Source organism: Lepidochelys kempii, chromosome 1 (genome assembly GCF_965140265.1).
Source record: "Lepidochelys kempii isolate rLepKem1 chromosome 1, rLepKem1.hap2, whole genome shotgun sequence".
Taxonomy (NCBI): Eukaryota; Metazoa; Chordata; order Testudines; family Cheloniidae; genus Lepidochelys; species Lepidochelys kempii.
Window position 1 is genome coordinate 206,411,794 of NC_133256.1, and position 14,746 is coordinate 206,426,539.

General features: G+C 43.8%; 1 protein-coding gene across 5 annotated transcripts in view; it reads left to right on the forward strand.

The window, feature by feature from the left end:
- Positions 1–14,746, forward strand: part of WDR3 (WD repeat domain 3) — a 41,998-nt gene that overhangs the window by 2,654 nt on the left and 24,598 nt on the right. For 3 of the 5 annotated variants that reach the window (XM_073310359.1, XM_073310377.1, XM_073310382.1), the window contains 6 exons: positions 3,762–3,971; positions 4,631–4,749; positions 10,288–10,366; positions 11,355–11,450; positions 12,258–12,371; positions 14,622–14,723. In XM_073310359.1, coding sequence (XP_073166460.1) covers positions 3,762–3,971; positions 4,631–4,749; positions 10,288–10,366; positions 11,355–11,450; positions 12,258–12,371; positions 14,622–14,723 — 720 coding nt within the window. The remainder of the gene's footprint in view (positions 1–3,761; positions 3,972–4,630; positions 4,750–10,287; positions 10,367–11,354; positions 11,451–12,257; positions 12,372–14,621; positions 14,724–14,746) is intronic. The other 2 variants (XM_073310368.1, XM_073310392.1) reach the window with 2 other exon arrangements.

Consider the following 14,746-nt stretch of genomic DNA (forward strand, 5'->3'; position numbering starts at 1 on the left):
GCCTCTATTATGTTGTCTTTGAAAAGTGTCCATGTAGTTTGCAGGGATTTCACTCTAGTCACTGTACCTTTTAATTTCTGTTTAACTAACCTCCTAATTTTTGCATAGTTCCCCTTTCTGAAATTAAAAGCCACAGCGTTGGGCTGTTGAGGTGTTCTTCCCATCGCAGGAACATTAAACGTTTATTATATTATGGTCACTATTTCCAAGCGGTCCTGTTAGTTACCTCTTGGACCAGATCCAGCGCTCCACTGAGGACTAAATCGAGAATTGCCTCTCCCCTTGTGGGTTCCTGTACCAGTTGCTCCAAGAAGTAGTCATTTAAAGTATCGAGAAATTTTGTGTCTGCATTTCATCCTGAGGTGACATGTGCCCAGTCAATATGGGGGTAATTGAAATCCCCCACTATTACTGAGTTCTTTATTTTGATAACCTCTCTAATCTCCCTTAGCATTTCATCATCACTATCACTGTCCTGGTCAGATGGTCGATAATAGATCCCTATTCTACTATTATATTCTTATTAGAGCATGGAATTACTATCCATAGAGATTCTATGGAACATGTGGATTCATTTAAGATTTTTACTTGATTTGATTCTGCATTTTCTTTCACATATAGTGCCTCTGTCCTTTAATATATTTTGTACCCCAGAATGATTGTGTCCCATTGATTATCCTCACTCCACCAGGTTTCTGTGGTGCCTAGTATATCAATATCCTCCTTTAACACGAGGCACTCTAGTTCACCCATCTTATTATTTAGACTTCTAGCATTTGTGTACAAGCACTTTAAAAACTTGTCACTGTTTATTTGTCTGCCCTTTTCTGATGTGTCAGATTTATTTTTTATGTGAATGTTTCTCGTCTGATCTGGCCCGTACTTTATCCTCTTCCATCCTTTCCTGACTAAAACCTAGAGAATCTTTATCAATAGCAGGGGTGGGCAAACTTTTTGGGCTGAGGGCCACATCTGAGTGGGGAAATGGTATGCAGGCCAGGGGGCTGGGGTGCGGGGGGGCATGTGGGAGTGGGTGCAGTGTGCAGGAATAGGCTCAGGGCAAGGGATTGGGGCAGAGGAGGGGTGCGGGTGTATGAGGAGGCTCAGGGAAGGGGGTTGGGGTGCAGAGTGCAGGAGGGCGCTCAGGGGAGGGGTACAGGAGGGGTGTGGACTGCGGGAGGAAGCTCAGGGCAGGGGGTTGGGTGCAGGCAGGGTGCGATGGGGCTCAGGGCAGGGAGTTGGGGGGTGGGTGCAGGAAGAGTTTGGGCTCCGGCCCAGCGCTGCTTACCTAAAGTGGCTCCGGGGTGGCAGCGGCATGCACCAGGGCCAGGGCAGGCTCCCTCCATGCCTGCCCTGGCCCCACCCCTCCGGGAAGCGACTGGAACCATGTCCCTGTGCAGCCCATGGGGGGAGGGGTGGGGCACAGGGCTCTGTGCGCTGCCCTTGCCACATCTCCAGGTACCTCCCCAGAAGCTCCCATTGGCCACAGTTCCCTGTTCCCGGCCAATGGGAGCTGCGGAGGGCGGTGCCTGGAGGCAAGGGCCATGCATGGAGCCCTCTGCTTGCCCCTCACCTCCGGGGCCCAGGGACATGGTGCCAGCCACTTCTGAGAGCGGCGTGGGGCCTGCAGCACCATGGGGGGCAATCCCGTGGGCCGTTGTTTGCCCACCCTGATCAATAGACTCGCCTTTCAGAGAAGTCTCTGTCTGATCCACGTGCTCTGCTGCAGCAATCGGCATTCACCCGTCTCTTAGTTTAAAAACTGCTCTGCAACCTTTTTATTGTTAAGTGCCAGCCGTCTGAATCCACTTTGGTTTAGGTGGAGCCCATCCTTCTTGTATAGGCTCCCCCATCCCAAAAGTTTCCCCAGTTCCTAATAAATCGAAAGCCCTTCTCTCTACACTATCATCTCATCCACCCATTGAGACTCTGAAGCTCTGCCTGCCTGGCCCTGCGCGTGGAACTGGAAGCATTTCTGAGAATGCCACCATGGAGGTCCTGGATTTCAGTATCTTTCCTAGCAGCCTAAATTTGGCCTCCAGGACATCTCTCCTTCCCTTCCCTATGTCATTGGTACCTACATGTACCACGACCACCGGCTCCTCCCCAGCACTGCACATAAGTCTATCTAGCTGCCTCAAGAGATCCGCATCCTTCGCGCCAGGCAGGCAAGTCACCGTACGGTTCTCCTGGTCATCACAAACCCAGCTATCTATGTTTCTAATGATCGAATCTCCCATTACTAACCTCTGTCTTTTCCTAATGACTGGAGTTCCCTCCCCTGGAGAGGTAACCTCAGTGCAAGAGGATACCCCAGCATCATCGGGAAGGAGGGCCCCAACCATGGGAAGGTTTCCCTCTGTTCTGGTTGACTGCTCTCTTTCTCTGAGCCTTTCATCCTCCTTAACAGCGCAGGGACTGTCTGACCGGAGGTGAGACAAATCTACAGTGTCCCGGAAAGCCACATCAGCATACCTCTCTGCCTCCCTTAGCTCCTCCAGTTCCACCACCCTGGCCTCCAAAGCCCGTATGTGGTCTCTGAAGGCCAGGAGCTCCTTGCACCAAATGCACACATATGCCACCCGCCCACAGGGCAGGTAATCATACATGCTATACTGAGCACAGTAAACAGGATAGCCCCCACTCTGCTGCTGGGCTTCTGCCTGCATTCTCTCCTACAGCTACCTAGGTTAATGATAGGATTTTTGTTTAAATCAAGAAGTTTTGATTATAGTTTAGTTTAAAGGTTTTAAAGAATGGCTAGTGTACCACTCCCCTTCCAAACTCCCTCTCAAAACTCCCTGTTAGTGGTCCTTGGTTGCTCACTACTTTGTAAAGCCTTGGCCTTTCTGATAGTCCCACCCCCGACTAAGGCTCAGCCAATGAGAAGAGGCTTCTAGATTTCAAACCTTGTTTAGAAGCTCACAGCTTCCAACTGATGGCCACGGCACACAGTCCTTCAAACAGACAGACAAACACAAGCTCAGCACACAGCAGATAACCCACAAACACACACTACAGACAGCCACTTACCCCAAGGGTCCCGTATTTGCTCCTCCTTCACCTCTCAAAACTCCCGGTTAGCGTACCCTGTGGGGGGACCTTTCCTATGCAAAACGTAACTGATCCTGATTCTTTCCTTTGATCTTAAATAATTTATTCAGGTAGAAAGGAGTATGAGTCAGTCCCACTGAGCCATTCTTCCTTGTTACTCTAGAGTTGAGTATGAGATTTGAAGCTCCACTGTTGACATTGCAGAGCATCACAAAGGGACATGAAGAGTACTGCTTCAAATGACACATTAGACCCAGAGCTACACTATCACAGTGCTTTAGGTGTCTTTTGGAATGCTGAACTCATGTACACCCTATGGAAAAAAAAATAATTCAGTTGTATGCTTAAGAGGAGCTGGAATGGAAAGGAATTGTCCTGTGAAGAAATTTGGAATGCCTTTTTTACTAGCAAGCAAGAGGAGTCACTGTCTAGCTGTTAGACTTCTGGGTTCTAGTCCTCGTTGCACCCTGATTTGCTATTTGGCCTGGTGAAGTCATGTCCCCTCTCCATGCCTCAGTTTCCACATTTTTAAAACTACGATAATGGTATTCCTTCATTTCAGTAGCAGATTGTGAGGAATGAGTTTCTAAAGTACTAGGGGTCCTCAGATGGAAGTCCTGATAGACGAAGTATTCTCTTCCTTCTGTCCCCTGTGGCTGTTTCTAGCTCTGACATGTCACAAACACCTTGTCTTCTGAAAATTGCAGGTTCTCATCCTTCAGGGTCTCAAGCAGGAGGTCACTTCTCTCTGCCCATCCCCAGATGGGTTGCATTTGGCTGTTGGATATGAGGATGGATCAATCCGTGTCTTCAGCCTCCTAAGTGGTGAAGGGAATGTCACTTTCAATGGACATAAGGCTGCAGTTATGACTCTGCAGTATGATCATCTGGGAGGCAGACTGGTGTCTGGCTCAAAGGTGAGAGTTGGTAGGAGAAGCCAAGCCTGGAGGTCAGTTCTTTCATAATCAGGGAGGACTAGCTGTTTTGTGGAGATGACTTGTAGACGTGGCCACAGTTAAGATGCCTGGCTGGGAAGGGGTGGATGGTGCACTGGAATAGCTGGAGGAGTGGTAGTGAGAGGATCTGGGTCAGATTCACAGCTGAGTTGCATCACAGATCTTTATTGAAGGGCCGAAGACTGGAATAGGAAGGGGTGCTGTAGATCAGGACTAAGGTGAATTAGCAGACCTGTGCATGGGGGAGTATAGAGCTGGAATGGTGGGGGTGCTGCAGGTTGGGCATGAGGTACATCAGCAGAACAGTTCATAGAGATCCCAGGACTGGAATAGCAGGGGGGCTGCAGACAGGGACTGAAGTACTTGGGCAGAACTGTTGAAGACAGGGGGTTTGCTAGTCTGAAACAGCAGGGGCTGCTTCATGCCAATACTAAGGAGCATTTGTAGAGGTGCATATATGTGTGCGGGGAGAACAACTCCTGGCTTTATGAGCCCTTCAGTGCGTACTAAAACTCAAATTTAGGGGAAAGCAGACTCTGCCTGTCTAAGGTAGTGTATTGGGTCTCATAGCAGAAGATTCTGACGATGTCCACCCTTTGGTGATGTCCCTTTCCTTTCAGGACACAGACGTCATTGTGTGGGATGTCATCAATGAGAGTGGGTTGTACCGGCTGAGGGGGCACAAGGATGCTGTCACACAGGCACTCTTCTTGAGAGAGAAGAACCTCCTGGTTACCAGGTACACTGCACTGCTGAGTTTGCTGAATTGAGGATTCAAGGCTTTACTCATGTATCGTGTCATGTCAAAACTTATGGACTTAACACAAAGAAGTGAAAAGTTAGATTTTCTAGATGGTGCTCCTTTTTCAGAATGAACGCATTCTTAATAAGCTTTTTTTAAAAAGCCTTATAACACCACAACCTTAACTGTGAGCCAGAGACTTTTTAAAATACAATTGTTATCTTGATATCTAAATGGTTTTTAAAGAATACCACTAAGTGGGAAATACCAGCTAATGAGACACTCACTTTAAAAATAATTATTCTCTGAATAGTTTTTAATCTACTGTTAAATGTGGTACCTGAGATTACTATAACAGAGGATATGTCTGTACTGCATCCCATCATGGCTGGACAGATGTGCTAGCTCTGCTTGAGCTAGCATGCTAAAAAGAGCAATGTAGCACAGCTGGCGGCTTGGGCTAGTCACCTGAGTACATACCCAGGGGGTCTGGGTGAGTATGTGCTCAGATATGCTCCCAGCTGCAGTGTAGATGTACCATGAGATTAGCAGTATGTTTACAGAATGCATTTGACAGTACTTTGCGTAAAGTCACTTTTGCTTTTTTCCTCTGTGTAATCAATTGGATTCCCTTTTGCTTGTGAATCTTTCACACAGTAATAGGACAGAAAAATAAATTTTAAAAATAGGCAAATGATTATAGAACCATGGAAATCGATAGGGAGACATGGGTACATGTAGTACCTGAACAGACTTTTAACTCCTCTTAACATTCACTAGCTTTAAAGATGACAGTGTTGCTTGGCATGAGAATTCTTTGATGAAATTCTTTTAAGAATGTTTTATTTATTAGATTTATGTATCAGTTCAATAGAAAAAGTGTATTACATCAATTTAGGGTAAAAGGATGCCGGTAACTTTTATTTTTCAGATTATTGATGAAATAATAGTGTGTGTTTGGGGAGTCCGGTGGCACCTGAAAGACTAACAGATTTATTTGGGCATAAGCTTTCGTGGGTAAAAAAACACTTCTTCAGATGCACGGCTACCCCTCTGATACTTGTTTATTTGGGGATAGAGTTAAAGCTGTGTTGTGAAGACATATGCACTTGGTTGGTAGTTTATAAAATGGCTTAATTTTCTGAATATTACTTTCTTTAATGTTGGTAAATAGTTCTTAATTTTAAAATAAGGATGGAGATGCTTGGGCAAGATATGCCCTATTCCTCATAACAAAAAGGAATATCAGCCTTAAACATAGCTGTGACTCCTTATTTAAAGCTGATTTTTATTTTTCCATCAGAGATTTGACCTCTTTGTTATGAAAACTACAGTATATTCTTACCCAATCATTCAGCGTTTACTGAGTACGGCATTTTTTTGACCATTTACAAGTAAACTTAACTCATGTAATAGTTTGTGTTAAAACTAATTTAAAAACAAGTCCTTTAAGAAATTTAGTGCTTGGAGTCAGACCTTTTTCATCCTGAATTATCTTAAAAATGGAATGGTAACTTAAAACTTTTCATATTGTTAAAACTTGTTAGGGACATTAGGTTGTAATTAAGATAGTTATTAATAGTTCTTGTCTTTAACTGTTGTTCTACTCTACAGACAGAGCCAGGTCAACAGCTCAGATTACTTTTAACTGGGGCCATCATGATGTTGGCAGTAACCATATCAATTGCTACCCTTCCTAATTTTCATGCTACAATTCTGTTGGTTGTAGTGAGTCACTGGTATGATGGGCGATTGGACACATGTCAGAAGTTCTCATTGGTAGATTATTTGGCCAGAACTGTCGTTGCTCTGAAAGATTCTGTGATTGCATTTGGGCATCTGTGCTTGAAAGGCTCCCGATAATACTACACCCTTGGCCCTACTACATACTGAGGCAGGAGGTGGTAAAGTGCAGACACAAGGGACGGGGCTCCGTACATCCTCTCTTTGCACAATGCTGGTCTAACAGCACTCTTCTTCTCCATCCAGCCCATGCACATCTCCTCACATATGGCCATTTCCCTGGTCCTCTCGGTTCCCTATATTGGTGTTTCCTGGTATTGGAGGAGCTCTGTGGAGTGCGGGGGGGGGAGGGAGGAGAAATGTGGGGGCAGGGAGAAGCAAGGTCCCAATGTCTTTGCTTATGCATCAGCTCCCCCCCACACACTAGTGCTGGCTCAGTGTGCAGTGGAGCTTAAGGTATGTCTACATTGCAAGTGAAGGTACATTTAATCTAGCAAACATGGGTAACAGCAGTGTAGATGTAGCGACCTGACTGTATACCCAGGCTTCTTGTCAGGCTTGTATGTGTGTTGCTACCTCTTCCTGGTGCCCAAGCTACCAAATCATCATTACAGCTGTTACCCACAGGTATATCTATCCATGCTACAATCACAGTGTAGAGGTGCCCTGAGGTAGCCATGCCAAGGAGAACCTTTAATGTGATGGTGTTTTGACAAAAAAACTCCCGTTGATATTAGTGGAAATAGAATTGGGCCTGGAATTAGACAAAGTAATTGCTAATAATTTTTTACTTTATTACAACCAGGGCTGTCGATTAATTGCCGTTAACTCACATGATTAACTCAAAAAAATTAATTGTGATTAATTGCACTGTTAAACAATGGGTTTCAGAATAACAGCCGTGTTAGTCTGTATTCGCAAAAAGAAAAGGAGTACTTGTGGCACCTTAGAGACTAACTAATTTATTTGAGCATAAGCTTTCGTGAGCTACAGCTCACTTCATCGGATGCATACTGTGGAAACTGCAGAAGACATTATATACACAGAGACCATGAAACAATACCTCCTCCCACCCCACTCTCCTGCTGGTAATAGCTTATCTAAAGTGATCAATCTCCTTACAAGGTGTATGATAATCAAGTTGGGCCATTTCCAGCACAAATCCAGGTTTTCTCACCCTCTGCCCCCCTCCCCCCCCCCCCCACAAACTCACTCTCCTGCTGGTAATAGCCCATCCAAAGTGACCACTCTCTTTACAATGTGTATGATAATCAAGGTGGGCCATCATACACATTGTAAAGAGAGCAGTCACTTTGGATGGGCTATTACCAGCAGGAGTGTGAGTTTGTGGATTGGGGGGGTGGAGGGTGAGAGAACCTGGATTTGTGCTGGAAATGGCCCAACTTGATTATCATACACGTTGTAAGGACAGTGAGCACTTTAGATAAGCTATTACCAGCAGGAGAGTGGGGTGGGAGGAGGTATTGTTTCATGGTCTCTGTGTATATAATGTCTTCTGCAGTTTCCACAGTATGCATCCGATGAAGTGAGCTGTACCTCACGAAAGCTTATGCTCAAATAAATTGGTTAGTCTCTAAGGTGCCACAAGTACTCCTTTTCTTTTTACTGTTAAACAATAGAATATCAACTGAAATTTAGTAAATATTTTGGATGTTTTTCTATATTTTCAAATATCTGTTTCAATTACAACACAGAATACAAAGTGTACAGTGCTCATTTTATATTTTTTATTACAAATATTTGCACTCTAAAAAGATAAAAGAAATTGTATTTTTCAATTCACCTCATACAAGTACTGTAGTGCAATATCTTTATCATGGAAATGTAACTTACAAATGTAGGGTTTTTTGTTACATAACTGCACTCAAAAATAAAACAATGTAAAACTTTAGAGCCTGCAAGTCCACTCATCCTACTTCTTGTTCAGCCAATCACTAACAGAAATACGTTCGTTTACATTTACGGGAGATATTGCTGCCCACTTCTTAATTACAGTGTCATCTGAAAGTGAGAATAGGCATTCGCATGGCACTGTTGTAGCTGGCATCACAAGATATTTATGTGCCAGATGTGTTAAAGATTCATATGCCTCTTCATGCTTTGGCCATTGTTCCAGAGGACATGCTTCCATGCTGATGGTGTTTGTTTAAAAAATGTGTTAATTAAATTTGTGACTGAACTCCTTGGGGGAGAATTGTATGTCTCCTGCTCTGTTTTACCCACATTCTGCCATATATTTCATGTTATAGCAGTCTCAGATGATGACCCAAGACATGTTCATTTTAAGAACACTTTCATTGCAATTTTGACAAAATGCAAAGATACCAGTGTGAAATTTCTAAAGATAGCTACAGCACTCAACCCAAGATTTAAGAATCTGAAGTGCCTTCCAGAATCGGGGATCAGGTGTGGAGCATGCTTTCAGAAATCTTAAAAAAGAGCAACACACTGATGCAGAAACTACAGAACCCAAACCAGCAAAAAATAAAATCAACCTTCTGCTCGTGGCATCTAACTCATGCCGATGAAAATGAACATGCGTCGGTCTACATTGCTTGGATGGTTATCAAGCAGAGCCCGTCATCAGCATGGATGCGTATTCCCCTGGAACGGTGCTTGAAGCATGGAGGGAGATATGAATCTCTAGCGCATCTGGCATGAAAATATCTTGTGACGCTAGCTACAACAGTGCCATGCATTTGCCTGTTCTCACTTTGAGGTGACATAAACAAGAAGCAGGCAGCATTATCTTCTACAAATGTAAACAAACTTGTTTGTGTGAGCAATTGGCTGAACAAGAAGTAGGACTGATCGGACTTGTAGGCTCTAAAGTTTTACATTTGTTTTATTTTTGAATGCAGGGTTTTTTTGTACATAATTCTACATTTGTAGGTTGAACTTTCATGATAGAGATTTCACTACAGTACTTAGGTAAATTGAAAAATACTATTTCTTTTGATTTTTACAGCACAAATATTTGTAATCAGAAATAAAGCGAGCACTGTACACTTTGTATTCTGTGTTGTAATTGAAATCAATATATTTTAAAATGTAGAAAATGTCCAAAAATATTTAAATAAATGGTATTCTATTATTGTTTAGCAGCACGATTAATTGCATGATTAATTTTTTTTAATCACTTGACAATCCTAAAATTACAACCTGTTATTGCACCCTGTTTCCTTCAAGTAAAGCTGGAAACATGACTCCTCAAGAAGATTTAACTATCTGCGGAATGTGAAGGGGATAGCTGTATTTGATTCTTTGAGCACCTTGCAAATGGAAAAGTCCTAAAACCTCTGATAAGCTAAAATGCAGCTCTGTCTGGTGCATTTAATTTGGCACAGATCATTGTACAGTTCATTAGGACAGGCAATGAAGAATTTTGTATCAACTGAAAATACAGGGGGAATTTAGGGAGACCCAGTGTTAGAATTTGGCTAGCGCACCAGGCTTGACACCCTTGCCCTTAAAGAAAGCAGAATGGTTTCTCCATTACACTAGGCTGGGGTTTCCGTGCTGACTCTAGGAGGTGCCTCCTGATGGATCACCAGCCCATATTTCTGTATTGCCTGTGTTTTGCTGGATCTCTTATCCTGACTCTGCTTAGCTTGTGAGACCTGCTGAGATCCTAGCCTAAATAAGTCCGACCTCTGACACCTTGCAGTGTGCTTTACCTTTTGTGTTTCTTACTCTCTTCAAAGCTCACAGTTTTGGCTGAACTCTGGTGACCTTGCCTCATGTCTGGGTGATGTCATTTGTTTTTTTCAGTGGTAAAGACACCTTGGTGAAGTGGTGGGACTTGGATACGCAGCACTGCTTCAAAACACTGGTTGGACACCGTACTGAGGTAAATAAAATTAAAGATGGAGAGAAGGAGTTAGTTCAGTACAAGTATCCCAGCACACTGGCTGCAAGGCAGCTTCTATTGTTACATCCACACTGCTCAGGATTGGATTTTTTTTAGGTTGTAATCACAGACCCTGTGAAATATTTGTGAAGAAGGGACAGGTGAGAAGCCTCATCTGTTTAGGAGGCTTGTATCGCTCTTGCTGGGAGTGATGTTTCCAAACCAGATATCCTTGTGCAGTATTCTATGTAGCAGGGGCTTGAGTTCTGTTCTCATTTTTCCATTTAAATTTAAAAAAATCAAAGAAATTCAGTGCAAGAATCCTGTCACATACAACATTAATGAGGAGACTGAAATCCACTGATGTGATGAATTCCTTGGCCAAAGTCCTAATAGCAGTGTTAACTTTGCCCTTTGTATATTGGCATCTTAGGGCAGGAACACTGTAGGCTATTGCTTGTTATACTGACAGATTTCAGAGTAGCAGCCATGTTAGTTGTATCGGCAAAAAGAAAAGGAGGACTTGTGGCACCTTAGAGACTAACAAATTTATTTGAGCATAAGCGATGAAGTGAGCTGTAGCTCACAAAAGCTTATGCTCAAATAAATTTGTTAGTCTCTAAGGTGCCACGAGTCCTCCTTTTGTTTGTTGTACTGTCTTTCTGCTAAAAGGTTAACTGCAAAAAGGAAAAGTCTGGGTTTTTATTTTATTTTTTAAATAGGTATATAGAGAGAGAGACCATATTTTCCCCCTGTCGCGCCCCCCACCCCCCAACACTCTCCACAAATAAACAAAACCCCAATCAAACCAAAAAACAAGACAGACAAAATCCCCCAGTCCCCTTCAAAGGGATAACACTAAATCTCTATCCTGGAGGGATGTTGTATGGCTAAATTCACTAATGTTGGTGGGGCGTGCTGATACTGTGGTGATGGGAGGCCATATAACTAGACATAAAGACGCTTCTCGGTGTCTTCTCTTTGGCAGGTGTGGGGACTAACCTTTGTGTCACAAGAGAAGCGTCTCATCACTGGCGCTGCAGACAGTGAGCTCAGGGTGTGGAACATCACCTACATCCAGGAGGTAAGAACTGAAAGCATCATCTCGGGTGCTTTGCTCGGGACTGGATTGAACTGGAACATGGCAGGACTGAGTGTCTTTCTGGGACATGGTCAATATCCATCCAGGACACTCTCAATGTGGAGCAAATGTTGATTGATGGCTTTAACTGTATGTTTCTACTGGCTCCCAGCTCTGTTGTAGTTCTGTGCAGACTGCCTTTGTGCATGTGTGGGAGCTTGTCCCAAGAATGGGGCACTTCTTGCTGCGGGATCAGGCAGAGTGAGAAGCTGGAGGAAATTCTTATCTGGGGATATGCATGGTGACTGCAGACCACTCCTTATCTTTAAATTGGGGTTAGCCAATTAAGCATGAAATGACTGGTGGTCACCCTCCTCTTTACCGCGTGGATGTGGCTTGTGGAGAGGACAGGTTTTGACATCCACTGCTTCACTTTGGTCTCAGGAGAAGGCCACTTGGGTTGGGGTGGTGCAACGTGTGCTGGAACTGATGGTCTGCAGGTCTTCATTTCATGCCAGGTACATGCAGCCCTCGGTGTCCCAGCCAGTTGCTGATGGGGACCTTGGGCAACGTTTGGGAGCCCTGTTTCAGGCTGCATTGTAGAAGCTCTTCTGAAATGGACTGATTCCATTCAATTACTGTCTACACTGTTAGGGCTTCATTTCATAGAGTATCTTTCATCCTGGCTGTTCTTCTGAGCAGTTCCGAATGAAAGCTGTGACAGTGTTAAATGGCTGGAAGGAATTGAGATGTAGGTGGGGGAGAAGCCAGGGTGTGCTAAGGATCTCTCTTTGCTTTGTCTGCTACAAGCAGGCAACAGACCCTAATGAGCCAGAATCCAAGAAAAGCAAAGGGTCTCCAGCTAAAGCAGAACAGACCTCGGAAGTGGATGAGACCTCAGACCTGGATGAGACACCGGAGGAGGTAACCCTTTTCCCCACCCTGGTGAAGTGGTGCAGGTTCACAGGGTTTTGTGCTGTTAGTGAGGGTAGATACACAGCTTAAATAACGAAATAGGGGTTCGAGGACAGACCTGGTTACCTAGCTGACACTTGCCTCACTCTGTTGGCTTTGTGCCCTGGGGATGATCTCTAGTGCTTCTAGAGAAGACACCATGACCCATAATCAAGGAATCACACCAGTGTGTTCTACGTTCCTGAGGAACAATTTCTCACACTTCCCCAAATACCCACAAAATAGCAGCAGGAACCTGTGCTTGTATTGACTGGTAACCTGTGCCAAAGAAATCCCCAGTGTAAGCATATTGGTGGGTCTCTAGAAAGGGTTGGCATTGCTAGCAGAGCTCTTTCCTTGTAGGAAAGGGACCTCAGTAAAATGGTCACTTTCCACTTGCCTCCCTTCAGTGCTGAAACTGATTCACCTAGGACTTATTAACAGTACCCTATGTCATAACCAGGTATCCTGGTTTTCTGTGATTTAAAAAAAACCCATAAAAATCTCAAAAAAAAAAGAAAAAGAAAAAAGAGTACTTGTGGCACCTGAGAGACTAACAAATTTATTTGAGCATAAGCTTTCGTGAGCTACAGCTCACTTCATCCGATGCATTCAGGGGAAAATACAGTGGGGAGATTTATATACACAGAGAACATGAAGCAATGGGTGTTACCATACACACTGTAAAGAGAGTGATAAGGTAAGGTGAGCTCTTGCCAGCGGGGGGGACGGACGACGACGGGACCTTTTGTAGTGATAATCAAGGTGGGCCATTTCCGGCAGTTGACAAGAACGTCTGAGGAACATTGGGGGGTAGGGGGGAATAAACATGGGGAAATAGTTTTACTTTGTGTAATGACCTATCCACTCCCAGTCTTTATTCAAGCCTAAATTAATTGTATCCAGTTTGCAAATTAATTCCAATTCAGCAGTCTCTCATTGGAGTCTGTTTTTGAAGTTTTTTTGTTGAAGAATTGCCACTTTTAGGCCTGTAATCGAGTGACCAAAGACATTGAAGTTTTCTCCGACTGGTTTTACTCCTTTTCTTTTTGCGGATACAGACTAACACGGCTGCTACTCTGAAACCTGTCATAAAAATCTCCGTTTCCCCACAATTAAAATGGAATGCTGAACTTTAGTTTCCCTAGCCATGATATATATATAGGTATCAGCTGAACACAGTGTTTTGTTGATATACAGTAGAATCGTGTTTAGCCAAGCCTCTGTTATCTGGCTCTCCATATTAACTGAACCATCAGGGGCAGCCTGCGGCAGGGCTCCTGTGGTCCGAGCCCCACCTTAAAATAAGGGATAGAAAGCTCTTTGCCAATCCTCCTGGTTATCCCAATTTTTGATTATCTGGTCCCAGTCCCAATTAGATCGGCTATATGCGGTTCCACTGTAAATTTAAAGCACGTTCAAAAAATCAACTACAAGAGGGGGAAGTTGCAGGCATTGAATAAGTGTCACTGGTACTTTCAGTAACATTGATTAATAGTTAATGCATACATGTTTTTATTTTTTCACAAAATGTAAAAACTAAAGATTCTCTGTAAAAACACAAATTCCACATTTTTCCGGGAGAAATGGATTTCGAGGATCCCTTGTCATAAGGGTCTCAGAGAGTGGTGCTGCCGTGTTTAGAATCAGCTCCTATTGTGGGAAGCCACTTCCACTTAAGTCAATTGCACCTGAAAGCCTTTCACTAAATTCCTCCTCTCTGGATCACTCACTCACCTGCTGGCACTTCCAGAATCCTTTGAAGATTTCAGTTTCACTCATTCAGTTACAGCTAGACACGCAGCCTTAACAACTGTTCCTTATGTCCTTCCTCCAGGAAGTTTCTCTGCCTCTATTTTTAAGCAGGTAATTAAATGATCTCTCTCCCCAACCTTCCTCATGTCTCTCCTGCAACAGGAACTAAAAGCTGGTGCCTTAATTTTATAAAAGTTCAGATAAATGCCCTTCCAGTTAGTGAGATGCATGTTTCAGTCCACGAAAGAAAGTTGGTTCTCAGCTATAGTGCAAGAAACATAAGTTAAATTTGTGCCTCACACAAATGTTTGTTTGCTGTTAGTTCCCACCCTCTTTGCTGGTGCAGATTCCTTGTCTCTTTTGGATGCTAGTCAGATGTTGTAGACTATGCCCTTTCATTGTTGTATCTAAAGACTTGCTTGACCTTCCAGACTACAATTGTTTTCCCTTTCTGTATTCTTGTAGCGCCTCCTGAGGTGCAACAAAGCTGGCTCCATCATGCGGGAAGGAAGAGACCGAGTAGTTACTCTGGCCACTGACCGGACAGGCAGGATCCTAGCCTGCCATGTAAGTAATATGCTTTGGGGCCT